The sequence below is a fragment of the Mauremys mutica genome, chromosome 4 (genome assembly GCF_020497125.1).
Source record: "Mauremys mutica isolate MM-2020 ecotype Southern chromosome 4, ASM2049712v1, whole genome shotgun sequence".
NCBI classification, from domain to species: Eukaryota; Metazoa; Chordata; order Testudines; family Geoemydidae; genus Mauremys; species Mauremys mutica.
This window is the reverse complement of record NC_059075.1, coordinates 38216294-38233375: the sequence shown is the minus strand read 5'-3', so window position 1 is coordinate 38233375 and position 17082 is coordinate 38216294. Positions and strand designations below refer to the sequence as shown.

Genomic DNA, 17082 nt, shown 5'->3' with positions numbered 1-17082 from the left:
GAAGCACTCTCCACTCCAAGTTCTTCTAATAAGTCATGATGCAGAGCTGGAGAACACTTTTCCCAACGTGTCGATACTTTGAGGATTCTGCTTACGCTGCCGGTCATAGTCGCAAGTGGTGAGCGCAGTTTTTTGAAGCTCGAGCTCATTAAAACGTATTAAATTGCCGATGGCTAATGAAGAAAATGACATTGCTTGCTGTTCTATTGCTTGAAAATGGCATTGTCCAGTCTTTGGATCTCTGATGCTGTGCTTCAGTTCGGAAGGGCAAAAGGCAAGTAGAGAAACTTTTTGAACTCAAGGATAGGGCTAACATTAGATAGTGTCACCTACTGTAAACACTATTTAATACTGGTCCAGTCAGTGTTGGTGCACAGTTCAATTTCTTCATGTTAGTACATTTCAGTTATTCTTAAAATTAAAAAAAAAGTTTCTATAAACAATTCTTTTTATTTGCTTACATATGGCATAATTTACAGATCCTAGCGTACAGATTTGTCATTTTATGAGACAGTGATAAATCATGCATGCAAATCGTGTATCAAAGTCATGAAATGGGCTACAAAAGCAATAAAAAATAAGGCATTCAAAAGTTTAACAAATGGAGGGAGAGCACCTAAGATGCTCTTCACCTGGGGCACCATCAGTTCTGGGGCCAGCCTGTATATACATAAAAATAGTAAATGAAAAAGACGGTTACTCACCGTTGTAACTGTTGTTCTTCGAGATGTGTTGCTCCTATCCATTCCAGTTAGGTATGCGCGCGCCGCGTGTACGCTCGTTGGAAGATTTTTACCCTAGCAACACTCGGTGGGTCGGCTGGGCGCCCCCTGGAGTGGCGCCGCTATAGCGCTAGATATATACCCCAGCCGACTCGTCCGCTCCTCAGTTCCTTCTTGCCGGCTACTCCGACAGTGGGGAAGGAGGGCGGGTCTGGAATGGATAGGAGCAACACATCTCGAAGAACAACAGTTACAACGGTGAGTAACCGTCTTTTCTTCTTCGAGTGATTGCTCCTATGCATTCCAGTTAGGTGATTCCCAAGCCTTACCTAGGCAGTGGGGTCGGAGTGAGACGTGGCAGAGTGTAAGACTGCTGAGCCAAAGGCTGCATCGTCTCTGGACTGTTGCACCAGTGCGTAGTGGGAAGCAAAGGTGTGAATTGACGACCAGGTTGCTGCTCGACAGATGTCCTGAATGGGGACATGGGCCAGGAAGGCGGCAGAAGAGGCTTGCGCTCTTGTAGAGTGAGCGGAGAGATGACCAGCCGGAACCTGAGCGAGCTCGTAGCATGTCCTGATACATGACGTCACCCAGGTCGAAATCCGCTGAGAAGAGACTGGCATGCCCTTTATGCGATCTGCTACCGCTACAAAGAGCTGGGGCGAACGGTGGAACGGCTTTGTCCGGTCTCTGTAAAAAGCGAGAGCCCTACGTACGTCAAGGCTGTGAAGCTGTTGTTCCCTACGGGATGCGTGCGGCTTCGGGAAGAAGACTGGGAGGAAGATGTCCTGGTTCACATGGAAAGCCGACACTACCTTAGGCAGGAAGGCGGGGTGTGGCCGAAGCTGCACTTTGTCCTTATGGAAGATAGTGTATGGCGGGTCGGCCGTTAGGGCACGAAGCTCCGAGACTCGTCTCACCGAAGTAATCGCGACGAGGAAGGCCGTTTTCCAGGACAAGTAGAGAAGGGAACACGTGGCCAAGGGCTCAAAGGGGGCTCCCATAAGCTTGGCTAAGACCAAGTTCAAATCCCAGGTAGGAGTTGGGTGCCGTACCGGAGGGTATAAGCGTTCTAGCCCCTTAAGAAAACGGGAAAACATATGATTGGAGAAGACGGAACGTTCCCCAATGCTGGTCCTAAAGGCGGAAATTGCCGCCAGGTGCACCTTCAAGGAGGAGATAGCGAGGCCTTGCTCCTTGAGGGACCAGAGATAGTCCAGGATCTTGGGAATAGGTATGAAGAGAGGGTTGAGACCTTTCTGATTACACCAGAGCGTGAAACGCTTCCACTTGGCGAGGTAAGTCGACCGAGTGGAAGGCTTCCTGCTCTCCAGCAGCACCTGCTGCACTGCAGCGGAACAGTCCCGCTCCGTTCGGGTTAGCCACGCAGGAGCCAAGCCATCAGGAGGAGGGACTGCAGGTCCGGGTGGCGAAGCCTGCCGAAGTCCTGTGTTATGAGGTCTGGCCATAACGGGAGGGGAATAGGATCCGCTACTGAGAGATCGAACAGCAGGGTGTACCAGTGCTGTCTCGGCCACGCCGGAGCAATAAGAATGAGGCGGGCTCTGTCCCTCCGGAGCTTGAGCAGGACCCGATGCACAAGGGGGAACGGAGGGAAGGCATACAGTAGGTGATCCGTCCACGGGAGGAGGAATGCGTCCGAGAGGGAGTCGTGGGAGCTGCCCTGGTAAGAGCAGAACAGATGGCATTTCCTGTTCTCTCTGGAGGCAAAAAGGTCTATTCGGGGAAAACCCCACCTCTGGAAAATTGTGTGGACCACATCTGGACGAATCGACCACTCGTGAGAGAGGAAAGACCTGCTGAGACGGTCTGCCAGCGTGTTCTGCACTCCCGGGAGAAATGATGCTACTATGTGTATGGAGTGGGCTATGCAAAAGTCCCACAGTTGCATCGCTTCTGTGCAAAGCAGGGAGGAACGTGCTCCGTCCTGCTTGTTGATGTAGAACATCGCTGTCATGTTGTCTGTGAAGACGGACACGCAGCGACCTTGGAGGTGGGAGCGAAAAGTCTGACACGCCAAGCGAACCGCTCGCAGTTCCCTGACGTTGATGTGGAGGGTCAGCTTGCGGGGTGACCAGAGGCCCTGGGTGTGTAGGCCGCCGAGGTGCGCACCCCACCCCATGGCCGAGGCGTCCGTAGTCAGAGTGATGGAGGGGTGAGGGGGGCGGAACGGGACTCCAGCGCACACCACCCCTGAGTCCAACCACCAGTTGAGCGACTCGAGGGCCAACTTCGGGATCGTGACCACCGTATCTATAGAATCCCTGTGCGGGCGGTAAACCGACGCCAACCAAGTTTGAAAGGTGCGAAGGCGGAGCTTCGCGTATAGGGTCACGAAAGTGCACGCCACCATGTGGCCTAGGAGGCTGAGGCAGGTGCGCACCGTTGTCGTCGGGAAGGACTGCATGCTTTGGATGATGGCAGTCATGGACTGGTGCCGAGGCAGAGGGAGGCAGGCCCTGGCTAGATTGGAGTCCAGGACCGCGCCGATGAAGTCTATCCTCTGCGTTGGAGCCAAGGTAGACTTCTCAGCGTTGATCATAAGGCCTAGGTGTTGAAATAGGCCTATGACCTCGGCCATTTGTTGCGCTACGAGCTGCTGGGACGTTCCGCGGAACAGTCAGTCGTCAAGATACGGGTACACATGTATTCAGCGACGGCGAAGGGCCGCGGCGACCACCGCCATGCACTTGGTGAAGATCCTCGGTGCCGTGGAAAGGCCGAAGGGGAGCACCTTCGTAGTGCTGGCGGTTGACGACAAAGCGCAGGTAGCGTCGATGAGGAGGGTAAATCATGATATGGAAATACGCGTCCTTCATGTTGAGGACAGCAAACCAGTCTCCCGGATCCAGGGAGGGGATAATGGTCCCCAGGGTGACCATGCGGAACATGAGCTTGACCAGAAATCTGTTGAGCTCTCGGAGGTCGAGGATTGGTCGCAGACCTCCCTTCGCCTTGGGGATTAGGAAATATCGGGAATAAAAACTCCTGCCCCGCATGCATTCCGGCACCTCCTCTATGGCACCCAAACTCAATAGAGTCTCGACCTCTTGCAAGAGGAATTGCTCGTGAGAGGGGTCCCTGAAGAGGGACGAGTAGGGTGGGTGGGAGGGAGGGGGTGAAACAAACTGGAGGCGGTAACCAGACTCCACCGTGCGAAGTACCCAGCTGTTGGATGTTATCTGGGACCAAGACGGTAGGAACTGGGAGAGACGGTTGGAAAACAACGGGGAAGGATCCGGTAAAGAAACTGGTGGGCCGTCCTCGGGCGTCCCATCAAAAGTTCTGTTTGGGCCCTGAAGTAGGCTTCGAGGGCGGTTGGGACTGGTTTCCCTGATTACCCGACTGCCTGCGCCGGTTCACTCTGCCCCGGCGCATGTTATCCGGCCGCGGTCTGGGCTGGTTGAACGGGTGGTACGGCTGTGGCCGGAAGGACCTCCTCTGGGTAACCGGCATATGCATGCCCAGGGAGCGAATCGTGATTCGACCATCTTTAAGGGTCTGCAGCCTTGAGTCTGTCTTTTCAGAAAAGAGACCCTGGCCATCAAATGGCAAGTCCTGGATGGTGTGTTGGACCTCCAGCGGCAACGTGGAGGCCTGAAGCCACGAAATTCTCCTCATGGTCACTCCAGAGGCCAAAGTCCTGGCTCCCGAATCTGCAGAGTCCAGAGAGGCTTGGAGGGCCGACCGGGACGCTTTCTTACCCTCCTCAACCAGGGCCGCGAACTCAGGCCGGGAGTCGGATGGCACAAGCTCAGAGAACTTTGAGAGGGACACCAAGGTGTTATAGGTGTACCTGCTGAGGAGAGCCAGTTGGTTGGCGACTCTTAACTAGAGGCCCCCGGCCGAATAGACCTTACGGCCCAAAAGGTCCATGCGCCGCGCTTCTTTGGATTTAGGCGCTGGCGCTTGCTGGCCATGTCGCTCACGGTCGTTAACCGACTGGACCACCATGGAGCTGGGTGCGTGTATAGGTACTCGTATCCCTTGGACGGGACCGAGTATTTTCTTTCCACCCCCCAAGCGGTCGGAGGGATGGAAGCTGGTGACTGCCAAACAGTGTCCGCATTCCGCTGGATAGTGCGGATAAAGGGCAGGGCTACACGAAGAGGCGCATCCGCTCCGATTATGTTGACGACAGGGTCGTCGTCTTCTGCCACCTCCTCAACTGGCAGATTTATGTTTTGGGCCACCCGTCGCAACAAGTCCTGATGGGCCCGGAGGTCAATCGGGGGAGGGCCCCGAGGCGGACGCCCCTGCCACCGCCTCATCCGGGGAGGAAGAGGATGACAGGCCCGGGACGAGAGTGTCCTGCGGGAGTTCAGCGAGCTGCTGCAGGGCCTCCTCGACGGGGGGATGCTCCGCATCTACGGATGTCAGCGCCCCCTCTACCACGGCTGTGGGAGTAGGTCTGCTGACCGTAGCCTCAGGCACCCTGTGGTAGGATGTCCTGGAGCGCTGAGTGGAAAAGGGCACTCCTTGAGTCTCATGGTAGGCCCATGGAGTCCAGAAGCCCCATTGAGGAGGTCCCTGGTCTTGCCCTTGAGACTCGGTGCACTGATCAGCTGCGCTGTCGGCCTGAGAGGAGACAGACGGCTGTCTCGAAGGCCACGGCGGTGCAGAGAGGCTGTGTGACTGCGCCGCCGACGCCGCCGGTCTGTCCCTGGACGGTGCCGGGGAACGGTGCCGGCCTTCATGGTGCCGGGAATGAGACCGGGACCATCGACCGTGCCGGTGCCGGGAGGTCGACCGGGATCTCGAGTCCCGACGGTGGGAGCGGCTGTGGGAGGACCGGTACCGGGAACGGTACCGAGAGCCGGATCGGTGCCGATAGCGCTGTCAGGAAACCGGGACCGGGATCATCTCCGCGAGTACGACCGGTACCGCGATGGAGAGCGGTACCGGGACTGCGAGCGGTGCCGAGATCTGGAGCGGCGTGAACGTGAATGTCTCCGGGACAGGGACCTGGAGTACCGTCTGTCCTGCCTGTCAGGGGAAGAAGGCCTCATTACAGCCGGCTTGCCCGCTGACTTAACAACCCACACCGGCGGTGCCGAGGGTTGAGGATGCGTTGGCTCCGTCAACGCTATCAGCTCTCTCGCCGTCGAGAAGGTTTCAGGTGTCGACGGGAGAGCGAGCTCGACCGCGGTATGCACCGGGGAGCAAGGAGGTACCGGACTCGACGGCCCTTGCAGTGCCGGAGTCAACGGTACAGCGCACGGTAGATGCGCTGTCGGAGTCGGTGCCGGGGGCGCCGGTGCCAGTGCCGGAGGTCGGGCGAGAGGTCCTGAAGCAGAGACCTTGGAGGACGTCTGTGCAGCCTTACGTTTCCTCGAGGGAGAGAGGGAACGGTGCCGGTGCCGGCTGCTGCTTCGCCGTGGCCTCGGTACCGGAACGGCCAGGAACCACTGGAGCGCTCCGCACCGAAGAGGTCTGTGGAGCGGCCAGTGTCGGCACCGCAGGGCTAAGTGCCAACTCCATCAGGAGCTGCTTCAAACGAAAGTCCCACTCCTTTTTTGTCCTTGGCTTAAAGGACTTGCAAATGCGGCACTTATCTGCAAGATGAGACTCTCCTAAGCACCGCAGGCAGGAATCGTGGGGGTCTCCAATCGGCATCAGCCATTGGCAGGCCGAGCACGGCTTAAATCCCGGTGCCTGGGGAATGAGCCCGCACCGGGTTGGGAAAAAGAAGGGCTTAGCCCCTCGATTTCCCCTAACTAACTAACACTAAGTACAACAAACTATTTAAACTAATCTAACTATATTTTAAGAACTATATACAACAAGTATGAGAAAGAAAGCAGAGAGAAGCTAGGGCTGTGGAGGACAACTATGCACTCCACTGTTCCAACGACCGTCACGGGCGGTAAGAAGGAACTGAGGAGTGGACGGGTTGGCTGGGGTATATATCTAGCGCTATAGTGGCGCCACTCCAGGGGGCGCCCAGCCGACCCACCGAGTGTTGCTAGGGTAAAAATCTTCCAACGAGCGTGCACGCGGCGCGCGCACACCTAACTGGAATGCATAGGAGCAATCACTCGAAGAAGAACAATAAATTCACATTACTGTGGCTCTCTTTTTTAATGTTAACCGCTAATATGGCTTCTGAACCACTAAGATCTGAGTATCACTGGAATATTTGTTTTGGAGATTTATGTCACCACCCAACCTAGCACATCACCTACCACAAACACATGGGAAATCACTTATAAAGAAAATGTTACCTGTATGTGCATTGCAAGTTGTGCTTTCTCTTTATCCTTGTGCTCTATGCATCGTTTCAGCTCCTCTACCTCTGACATGACAGCACTATGACTCAGCTTTGCTCTTAATTCCAGGATCTGTTTCTCCAACTCTTGCTTCTCCCGCTCAGACCTTTCAACAACTACAAAACAGTGTGAGCCATTTGTGAACAAACAGAATTGATATGCCAAATGAAAGTACTAAAATCTAGAAATTAAATTTCTAATTCCTATCTTTGCAGTACTATTTTCTTCTTCCCATATAAATTATGGGGTATTAATGGGAACATATGAATACCCCACAGCTATTGATTTTATCAGGGTATAACCCGAAGATACTGAAAGTTAAAAGTATGATTTCATAGCTAGGAAGATATTAGCCTTCTATTCACTGCAGCCAAGCCATTCCATGTTCTATTTCTCCTTTGTAGGCAGATTTATTTTAGGAGTGAAAAAAAACCTGGATGAAATGGGAGTTTTACCATTGACTTCCAACAGAGCCAAAATTTAACCACATTAAGGTAAAGTCACAAGATCTGGATGCTATACCATTAGAGAAGAGTACTTTATAAAAAATTGTCCCGATGTATCACTTTTTACTATATCTAGGTAAGTATGTGAAGTTTCCATTCTTATCCAGAACTTATAAGGTAAATTTCTATCTAAAAATTGCAGTGATTATATCAGCTGTTCCTCAGCTGACAATCAAGGTTCTTCAGTTTATAACCCATTAGAAATTCAGAAAACCTCAGTCCCCACCCCTTTGCATGACTCTCTCCTCTATCCCCAGACTACTTTCTGTTGAAACGTTTGTTTAAAGCTCTATTCCTCTTTTTGGTAAAATTGCTCCAGAACAGGTTTTGTTTCTTTCTTTGCATTTTTATAGCAACTTTTTATAGCATAGTTATTATAATTGCAAAACAAGTGGTGGAAAGGAATTTTAAATGTACAAATAAGTTTAATTTTAAGCAAAATGGTCACTTTATCAGGTGGTTCAAAAATGGCTAACAATTCACCCTCTTAAAAAAATAAAGTATTTGATACAGGACTATAGGTTCTTCAGTTTTCTGAGGAAGGGAAGATTTTTATAAACATGGAATCACAACTCCATTTTAATGACCATGAGAATCTGTCTGGATGCAAGAGGAATTAAGCATATGTAATATGAAGTTACAAAAATAGAAAGTAGGACTTAACCAAGCTGATGAAAGATTCATTGGGATATTGAACCTACCCTAGAGACCACCTAAATCACACAGAAGTGTGTCACTATAAATGATAGACCATAGTGACTCCAGAAGATATTGACTTTTTTAAAAATCACACAAGTCAAGATGCAGTTAGAGAGTTCAAATACGGATCAATTTGTAATTTTTTATCCAAAAATACTTTAGAGACATTAAAGCCTACTATGCAATTACCTCTTGAGATTTTAAATATATTTTTAAAATTCTGAATACCATGACCTATTTTCACATTTCTAAGATGTTGCAAATACAAGCATTAACTGAATGTGATTGAAACTATATTCTCTACAGGTTTCAGAGTAGCAGCCATGTTAGTCTGTATCCGCAAAAAGAACAGGAGTACTTGTGGCTCCTTAGAGACTAACACATTTATTTGAGCATAAACTTTCGTGGGCTACAGCTCACTTCATCCGAAGAAGTGGGCTGTAGCCCACGAAAGCTTATGCTCAAATAAATGTGTTAGTCTCTAAGGTGCCACAAATACTCGTGTTCTTTTTATATTCTCTACTTCTCCCTAGAATAAGTTGTCATTTCTGAAGGATAATTTGGAGGTTTAACAGGCAGTTTAGCAGCCTTCTTAATTAAGGAAAAATCTACACAGAGAGGTGAATCTTGCACTATGCTGCAATATGTCAAGAGTTAACCTCACGATAGGTAGAAATACCAATATTTCAGAAAAAGACTACCAAAATTTTTATGTAAATCTTTTGATACTATGAAAACGGTTCAAAATTTCTCTTCTGTGAAGAAACCATTGATGCTGCTCAATTTAATAATCCTATAAATTTTGATTTTTTTTTAAAATAATCAATATGAAGATAATATATTTCAGTCTTCTCATAACTTTTGTTTCTCATAACTACTTAGCTACTAACATCTGACACCAGTACAAACAAAAGTTAATTGAGCCAAGAAGATAACTAGCTGTATTAGTTCAACCAACAGAGGATCTAGATTATAACTCAAAGACAGAGATAATTCTCTTGCAAAATCATAAATTTATGTCCCAAAAAACAGGAAAAGGTTGTACCTGATCTAATTCTCCTGTCGTCCTCTTGCTCATCATGGCAGCTTTGGCGGTGCATGGCAACCTGTGAAACTTGATGCTGCAAATCCACGCGGTCTGCTTCTGCTCTCAGTAATTGGGAATGGAGATCTTCAATCTAACAAATAACAAGTACCAAACATTTAATAAAACAAAACAAAAATGCAAACAATTCTACCAAACACCATAAATATTAAAAGACTTGATATAATTACCACTTCTTTAGCAGATCCCTAAGTGCTCAGAGAGGGCAAGCATAAAAGAAATGAAAGTTCATTCCTAGATATGGTCAGAAAGGGATAATCAAAACACCAGATGAGCTAGTATAGATCATCACATTGGCAGTTGCAAGGAAAGGCTTTAATCTAAACCAAGCCATGTTCTCATCATTCTCACATGCTGTAATTAGCTTATTCTATCTCTATCTCTGATTCGGGGGCAGGCAGATTGCAGTCATCAGAAGTGTGATATTAACATATCAATGCTTCTTTAGTATAAGAGGATTCTGCAGCTCACTTTCATTTTCTTTCTCAATGTATTGTATGTCACATATTAACAATACTGTACAATATTAACAATACAAAGAACATTTGATAGAGCACCATTAACATGTGTGTTATAACAAACCAAGCACAGAACCAGAATTAAAGCAAGAAATATTATTCTTAATCCACCTCACTGTGCCTAGGTATTTCAGCATGTATGAGACATTACATCTTCTGAGATACCTACACACAATGGGCTGAGTTCAAAATAAAACAACAGTACAGATTTCTGAGTTGAAAATGCTAACAAAAGTCAAACAATGAATGCTAATGGAACTGAGCCCCAAATCCCCCTCAACCAATTTCATCTCTTTTTCTAGCTCTCCAAAAAAGAGGGGGAAGGTAAAGCACTGAGTAAATAGGGAGAGTTTCTGATGCTATAAAATATCAGAGAGGTAGCCATGTTAGTCTGTATCCACAAAAACAAGAAATCTGGTGGTACCTTAAAGACTAAGAGATTTATTTGGGCATAAGCTTTCGTGGGTAAAAAACCCACTTCTTCAGATGCATGGTGTGAAAATTGCAGATACGGGCATAAATATATATTGGCAAATGAAGGGAAGGGAGTTACCTTACAAGTGGAGAACCAGTGTTGAAGGCCAATTCAGTCAGGGTGGATGTGATCTACTCCCAATAACTGATGAGGAGGTGTCAGTATCAAGAAAGGGAAAAATGATGTTGTAGTGAGCCAGCCACTGCCAGTCCCTATTCAAGCCCAAATTAATGGTGTTAAGTTTGCAAATGAACTGGAGCTCTGCAGTTTCTCTTTGAAGTCTGTTTTTGAAGATTTTGTGTTGAAGAATGGCTACCCTTAAATCTGTTATTGAATGTCCAGGGAGATTGAAGTGTTCTCCTACTGGCTTTTGTATGTTACGATTTCTGATGTCTTATTTGTGAACATTTATCCTTTTATGTAGCGACTGTCCAGTTTGGCCAGTGTACATGGCAGAAGGGCATTGCTGGCACATGATGGCATATATCACATTAGTAGATGTGCAGGTGAATGAGCCCCTGACGGTGTGGCTGGGTCCTAGAGTAGATATGGGGACAGAGAAGGCAATGTGGTCTGGTACCGGCATGGACATAACGATCCGGGCTGCTTGCAGGGCCTCTGGCGAAGAGGGCATCCGGACATCTGGGGAAGCCTGCTCAGAATGGTCTGGGCTATTCCGCTCAACCTGAGTGGGAGGCCTGGAGGCCGATGGGGACCGAGGACTGACCAACATGGGTCTAGCCTCTCCCCCAGTTTTCCTTCGGTGCCACGGCAGGCCTCATCTTAACCTTCTTGGCGTGCCCCATGGATAGGGATTGGTGCCGACTGGTAGATGGTACTGATGGGTAGCTGCGCACCGACACTGCAGTACCTGGTGCCGACTCGGAGCGGCGCGCCAGAGTCGGGGTCAATGCCGACACCATCAGGATAGTCCGGAGCTGAATGTCTCTTTCTCTCTTGGTCCAAGGCTTGAAAGACCTGCAAATCTTGCTGAGATGGGTTTCACCCAGAAAGCGTAAACAGTTTGTGTGCAGATCACTCACTGGCATCAGTCGCCTACAAGTGTCGCACAACTTAAAACCCGGGGCATGCCCCGGTCCGGGCGCACTAAACTAAACTAATCTAACTACTTCCACAACAGGTACCACTACACTGAACAAACAATAATTCTGGAGGAAAGCTGCAGAGAAGCTGGAGCAGAGCAGTTCCGAAGCACCTTCACTGGCAGCAAGAAGAAACTGAGGGTGGGGGGAGTGGGCAGTGCCCCTTATACCACGCCACGGAGGCACCACTCCAGGGGTCGCTAGGGGCGCTTCCCAATGGGTACTGCTACAGGAAAAACGTCCAGCACCGGTGCATGTGGCGAGCACGCACACCTATTGTGGAATACACATGAGCAACCACTCAAAGAAGCAGCATAGGGTCTGAGGAGAGAGTCTAAATAGTCAGATAATCCTGCTGTAAGAGTGCCAATGCCTGAGATGATGGGGTGTCCAGGATTTCCAGGTTTATGAATCTTGGATAGCAGATAGAATACCCCTAAGTCGGGTTTCTAGGGGTGTGTCTGTGTTGATTTGTTCCCATGCTGTAGCAAGGAGTTTCCTGAGCAGATGGTGTAGTTTCTTTTGATACTCCTCAGTGGGATTGGAGGATAGTGGCCTGTAGAATGTGGTGTTGGAGAGTTGCCTGGCTGCCTTCTGTTCATAATCCAACCAGTTCATGATGACCACAGCACCCCCTTTGTCAGCCCCTTTGATTATGTCAGAGTTGTTTCTGAGGCTGTGGATGGCATTGTGTTCTGTACAGCTGAATTTATGGGGCAAGTGATGCTGTTTGTTCACAATTTCAGCCTGCGCACATCTGCGGAAGCACTCTATGTAGAAGTCCAGTCAATTTCCCCTCTCTTGGTATTGACATCTCCTCATCAATTATTGGGAGTTGACCACATCCACCCTGACTGAATTGGCCTTCAACATCGGTTCTCCACTTGTTAGGTAACTCCCGTCTCTTCATGTGCCAATATATATTTATGCCTGTATCTGCAATTTTCACTCCATGCATCTGAAGAAGTGAGTTTTTGACCCACGAAAGCTTATGCCCAAATAAATCTGTTAGTTCTTAAGGTGCCACCGGACTCCTCATTGTTTCTGATGCTATATTGGATTCCCGGGTCTTTCAGATTCAACAGTTTCAGTGTGCCTTGTTCAGGCCCAAATATAGACAGTTTGCATAGTATTTTTACTATATTTCTATTGTAGCAAGTGTTTCTATACCACTCTGATGTCTGGAGTCACTGACTATTAACAATACTATGTACTGCATATCACAGAACAGTTACAAATACACAATATGCAAAAACACTCTCTGAAATGCACCTAAAACAGTGCATGTGTTTATCCAATGTAAACAACTCAACTATTTAAAAAGCCGGAGGATAAAAAGTACACACAGAAAAAAGTGTGTTTGAGACAGTAATGCATTCAGAGACACTTAGAAATGCAAATGCCTACATAATGTATTATATATATTTCTTCATCCCCCAGCTGGATGTCTGCAACAAATGAAGCTCTCGGGAACAGTTTGTCTTCTTGATCCAGTCTATTTTTATAACACACACCAAAACTAGACACTGAAGGAGCTTCGGTAAATATGAACATGACATAATGCCATTGAAGGAATGGCTTTAGTGACTATTTTTAATGCTGAGAAGCTCCCATTTTTCATATGCTCTTATGTAGATCAGTCTAGTAGGCATTGCTTTGTACATTTCCTTCCTTCCTTCCTTCCTCCCCCAAACAATGTTGTTATTAGAGTAACTGACAGCAAGATAAAAGAGACAGGCTCAAGCCTAGCTTAATATGAAAGGAGGAGGATTTTCATGTCATGAAAGTTGTTACCTGATGCAGGAGAGCTTCTCGACTGTCTTCTGACTGATCTAACTTCCTCTGGGACCGCTCCAACTCCTGCTCAAGCTTATAATTTGATTAAGGATGATGAGAAAGTTACACATTCATCCTGGTACTAAAATATTTTAAATATTTAAAACTAAACTTGTATTTAAAAATAATTTCTTATACTTCTAACCCTGAACATGTAAAGCAAACTGTGTTATACAATTATTACGATACAGTTTATAAATGTATCATGCAGTATATAATCATTTATCTCATATAAACTCTGTACTACCACCTGTAGCTACAAAATGGCGTATGCATTCCCAAACTAAAATAATGTTAAAATGGGAGTTAAAACTGAGAGCACATATCACTAATTTAGGATAAATTGCTTTAGAAAGATGACACAATTATCCAAAAAATAAGAATTAAAAACTCGGGAAATTCAGAGTAAAAGATTATGTTTAAAAGAAATCCAAACATGTTAAAATATGAAAATGCACAGGTAGGGCACTCAAACCATTTTAATTCTGCCTTTTAGCCATACCACACAATAACTATGGAATAATGACTGATATATAACAGAACTTGGTCCGAGATAATATGATACTCATTTTTAAATAAAGACCGAGGGTGGGGGAAGGGGTTCCATTTTTTTCTCTTCGTGTTGTCATTAAACTGTTTTGTTACCTTGACTGTGCAATTCCATACTATGCGGTAGATAACAACAAAATGCTGAATTGTTTTTAGTCAAGCTTCAAAAAAAGTACTGCTCCAGGGCCAAGAAGAAAAGTGTAACATTTTAGACTGAAAGGTAATAGACTGATAGTGTTATATTATCTGAAAATGACTTTTAAAAATAAAAATTCTTGTTGCTGCATGCTTCATTTATAAAAACTTTAAAAAGTGCATATAGTTGATGCTTTGCCTGATGGTCTACTGACAGTGCTCTGCAACGTTCTGATGGAAACCTGGGTTTAATTACTCCTGTTACTCTGCTCCTAATGTTTCAAATACAGAAGAGGAAAAAAAAACACTAGCCTGAAAATGTAAAGTATAAGTGTCCAGACTTCTATGCAATTAAAATATCTACCTTAAATATGATGATGGGAAGGAGAAGCTAGCACTTTATGGGCACTACCAGAAATAATAAATCAAATGGATGTTCAATTTCCATCAGTACTAATGCATTTAATCTTCAGTGTATGGTGCAGTTAATTCATCCCTGTAACTACTCTATTGAGACCCTCTCTGGAGGCAAAGTTATTTTTGGATAGAGAAAATTGTATTTGCCTAAATGGCAGCATGGAGGGTGGCACAGAAAGGTTTATCAGAGAAGCTGATAAATAGGCAAACAAGCCTGGTATTAATGGCAGAGCAGAGTAGGTAGGAGAATGTGAAACAATACATGGGTGGATATAGCAGGGAAGAGCAAAGCTTTGAAGGCATTGATAACAAATCTGAACTTTATGCAGTGGAGAAAGGGTAGCCAGTGGAGAGATACAAAAAGGGGTGGCATGGTAAAACTACTGGCAAAGAAGCTAATCTTAACAGAAGCATTTCTATGGACTGTAGGAGAGTTATATGGGTCTCAGAGAGGCCAAGAAGAGGAAGAGGAGATTTTAATAATCAAAATGGGAAATAATCCAGATGAGAGAGTGAGCTGCAAGGACGTAAAGAATATGTCAGATATTAGAGTTGTTGTGAAGTAGGAAGCCAATAACTTTGTACATGGTTTAGCTGTGTGGGGCAAGGTGAAGGGAAGTGTCAAAGTAATCCCTAAACTACAGGCTTGACTGACTGGGGGGTTGCTGGTGTTGTCAACAATAACAAAAAAGAAGGGTAGAAATGAGGGCTTTGGAGGGAAGTCGAAGAGTTCAGTTTTGGCCGACTTTGCAGTGTATGGTGCTAAAAAGTTTTTAAAAACTAAAAACACAGGATTTCACACTGCTATTGCCTCTTACAAAAGAAGCAAGATGTGGCCTTAAACAAAACATAAGAGACTGAACATTCTAGACCAGTGTTTCTCAATGACAGTCTGTGAACCAGCACCAGTCCCTGAGATCTCCCTGACACAGTTTAGGAAGGCAGCAAGCCAGTCCTTAGTATCAAAAAGGTTGAGAAACATTGTTCTAGACCACAAGCAGTTGGAAACGATCACAACAGAAAAAGACTACACTGAAAACTGATTTTAAAAAATAATTTAAAAAAGAGAAAATTAAATTCTTACTTTACTCTTTTCATTTTCAGATTTCAAAAGTTTATTTTTCATTAGTCCTTCCATTTCATCAGCTTTAGCATCTCGTTTCCTTAAAGCCTTAAAGGGGGGAAATATTGTGCATTTTATTACAGCAGAGTTACCAAATCCTCATTTATAAAATCTACTGAAATGTAAAATATCAGCTGGTACATTTATTAAGAAAAAAATATAAGTTATAAGTATTTTTGTCTATGCTTAAAATTTCTAAACAAAAACAATATAATCTCTCTTACTGGGGGAGATATTTATTTACACACACACGCACACACACACACACACGCACACACACACCCCTTATGAGTGCAGAGACAAGATTGACCTTGGCATCCTTCTAATCTATAAACTTCCAGACTCCAAAGGTTAACCCTTGCCTTTCCTGCATGGATAAAGAATAGAAGCATAGCTCCCCTACAAATATTAACACTTTCTTTGACATGGGAAACCTACTACCCCACCTAAAATATGCTGGTAGTAGCAAGTACTATGTACTTGCATTAATTATGACCAGTACTAAGGGAAACATTATTAGATACTAAAGCTGAACCTGAATAGTGGCAAGATACTCACCTCTATCTATATCACTGGAGAGATGTCTGCACTTTATCCTATCAAATACAGACCCGCCCACAATGTTCCACATATTCATTACTTCAAAGGTTGATCATTTCACCTCGTATCTTGGAATGAAGACACCAATCTAAAACTCTACCTCCTACAAAATCCAAAGATACAGTATCTATTCTGCTTAGTAACAGTTTACCACAAACATCTGCTTTCTGAATTCATTGTGGAACTAATGAAAAGTTCAGTTCAAGGTCTCTATCTTCATATCCAAAGCCCTTCTAAAGTGACCATGAACTCCTACAATAGCTGTGTACAACCAGAACAATGGAACTGATGACCACCAGTAGAACGCTTGAGCACGTGGAAACAAAATTTTCACAGCAGCTGGATCTAAACTATGAAAATTGTTCCAACAAGATAGAAGAATTATCACGGACTTCATCACTTTAAGAGCTCATTTCTTCAACTTAGTTTTCCCTCAAAAAGTTCTTCATTCACTCAAAAAAGCACATTTACACAATGACAAATAAAAACAATTCTGAGAGTTAATCAAGCTATTTATTTTACTGGCTGAGAAAGGAGACTAAATTTGTTGTATTTCAATTAAAAAGATACTTAGGTACAATGGTGACCGGGTCAGTGCTGATAAATACCGAGCAATATATCAATTAAAAAATATGTTCATGCAATCTACTTAAGAGTTCAAACCCACACAAGAGTTAGGTGTTCAAAGTTAAGGTTTCTGCAGCAGTTACAACCCAACTCCCTTGTGCATGTGCATTACTTCAGACTGCATATGCTGTTACACACACAAATACAGACATGCATGAGTGCACACAGCAAGACAGAATTATGATAGCTTTAGTATCTACAACTATAGTGTCACAGGGTCGATGGCTCCTTTAAGGTGAGTCCAGGCCGAGGTTATCCATGACAAGTTAATTTAAGGGGAAGAAGCCTATCTAGGTAGCTGAGTAACAAGCACCTCAGCCTGAAAATGGCCATCAGGCTCAGTTACAGGGAGGTATTCACAGAGAGAATAGCTCTCC

At 45.7% G+C, this 17082-nt stretch overlaps 1 protein-coding gene across 4 annotated transcripts in view; it reads right to left on the bottom strand.

Moving 5' to 3' along the window:
• The window catches only part of CEP128 (centrosomal protein 128), a 437566-nt gene that overhangs the window by 323323 nt on the left and 97161 nt on the right, over nt 1-17082 (bottom strand). For all 4 annotated transcript variants that reach the window (XM_045015395.1, XM_045015394.1, XM_045015396.1 and 1 more), the window contains exons 9-12: nt 15440-15526; nt 13213-13287; nt 9263-9395; nt 6968-7128 (exon numbers count right to left, since the gene is read on the bottom strand). In XM_045015395.1, the coding sequence (XP_044871330.1) occupies nt 6968-7128; nt 9263-9395; nt 13213-13287; nt 15440-15526 (456 nt within the window). The remainder of the gene's footprint in view (nt 1-6967; nt 7129-9262; nt 9396-13212; nt 13288-15439; nt 15527-17082) is intronic.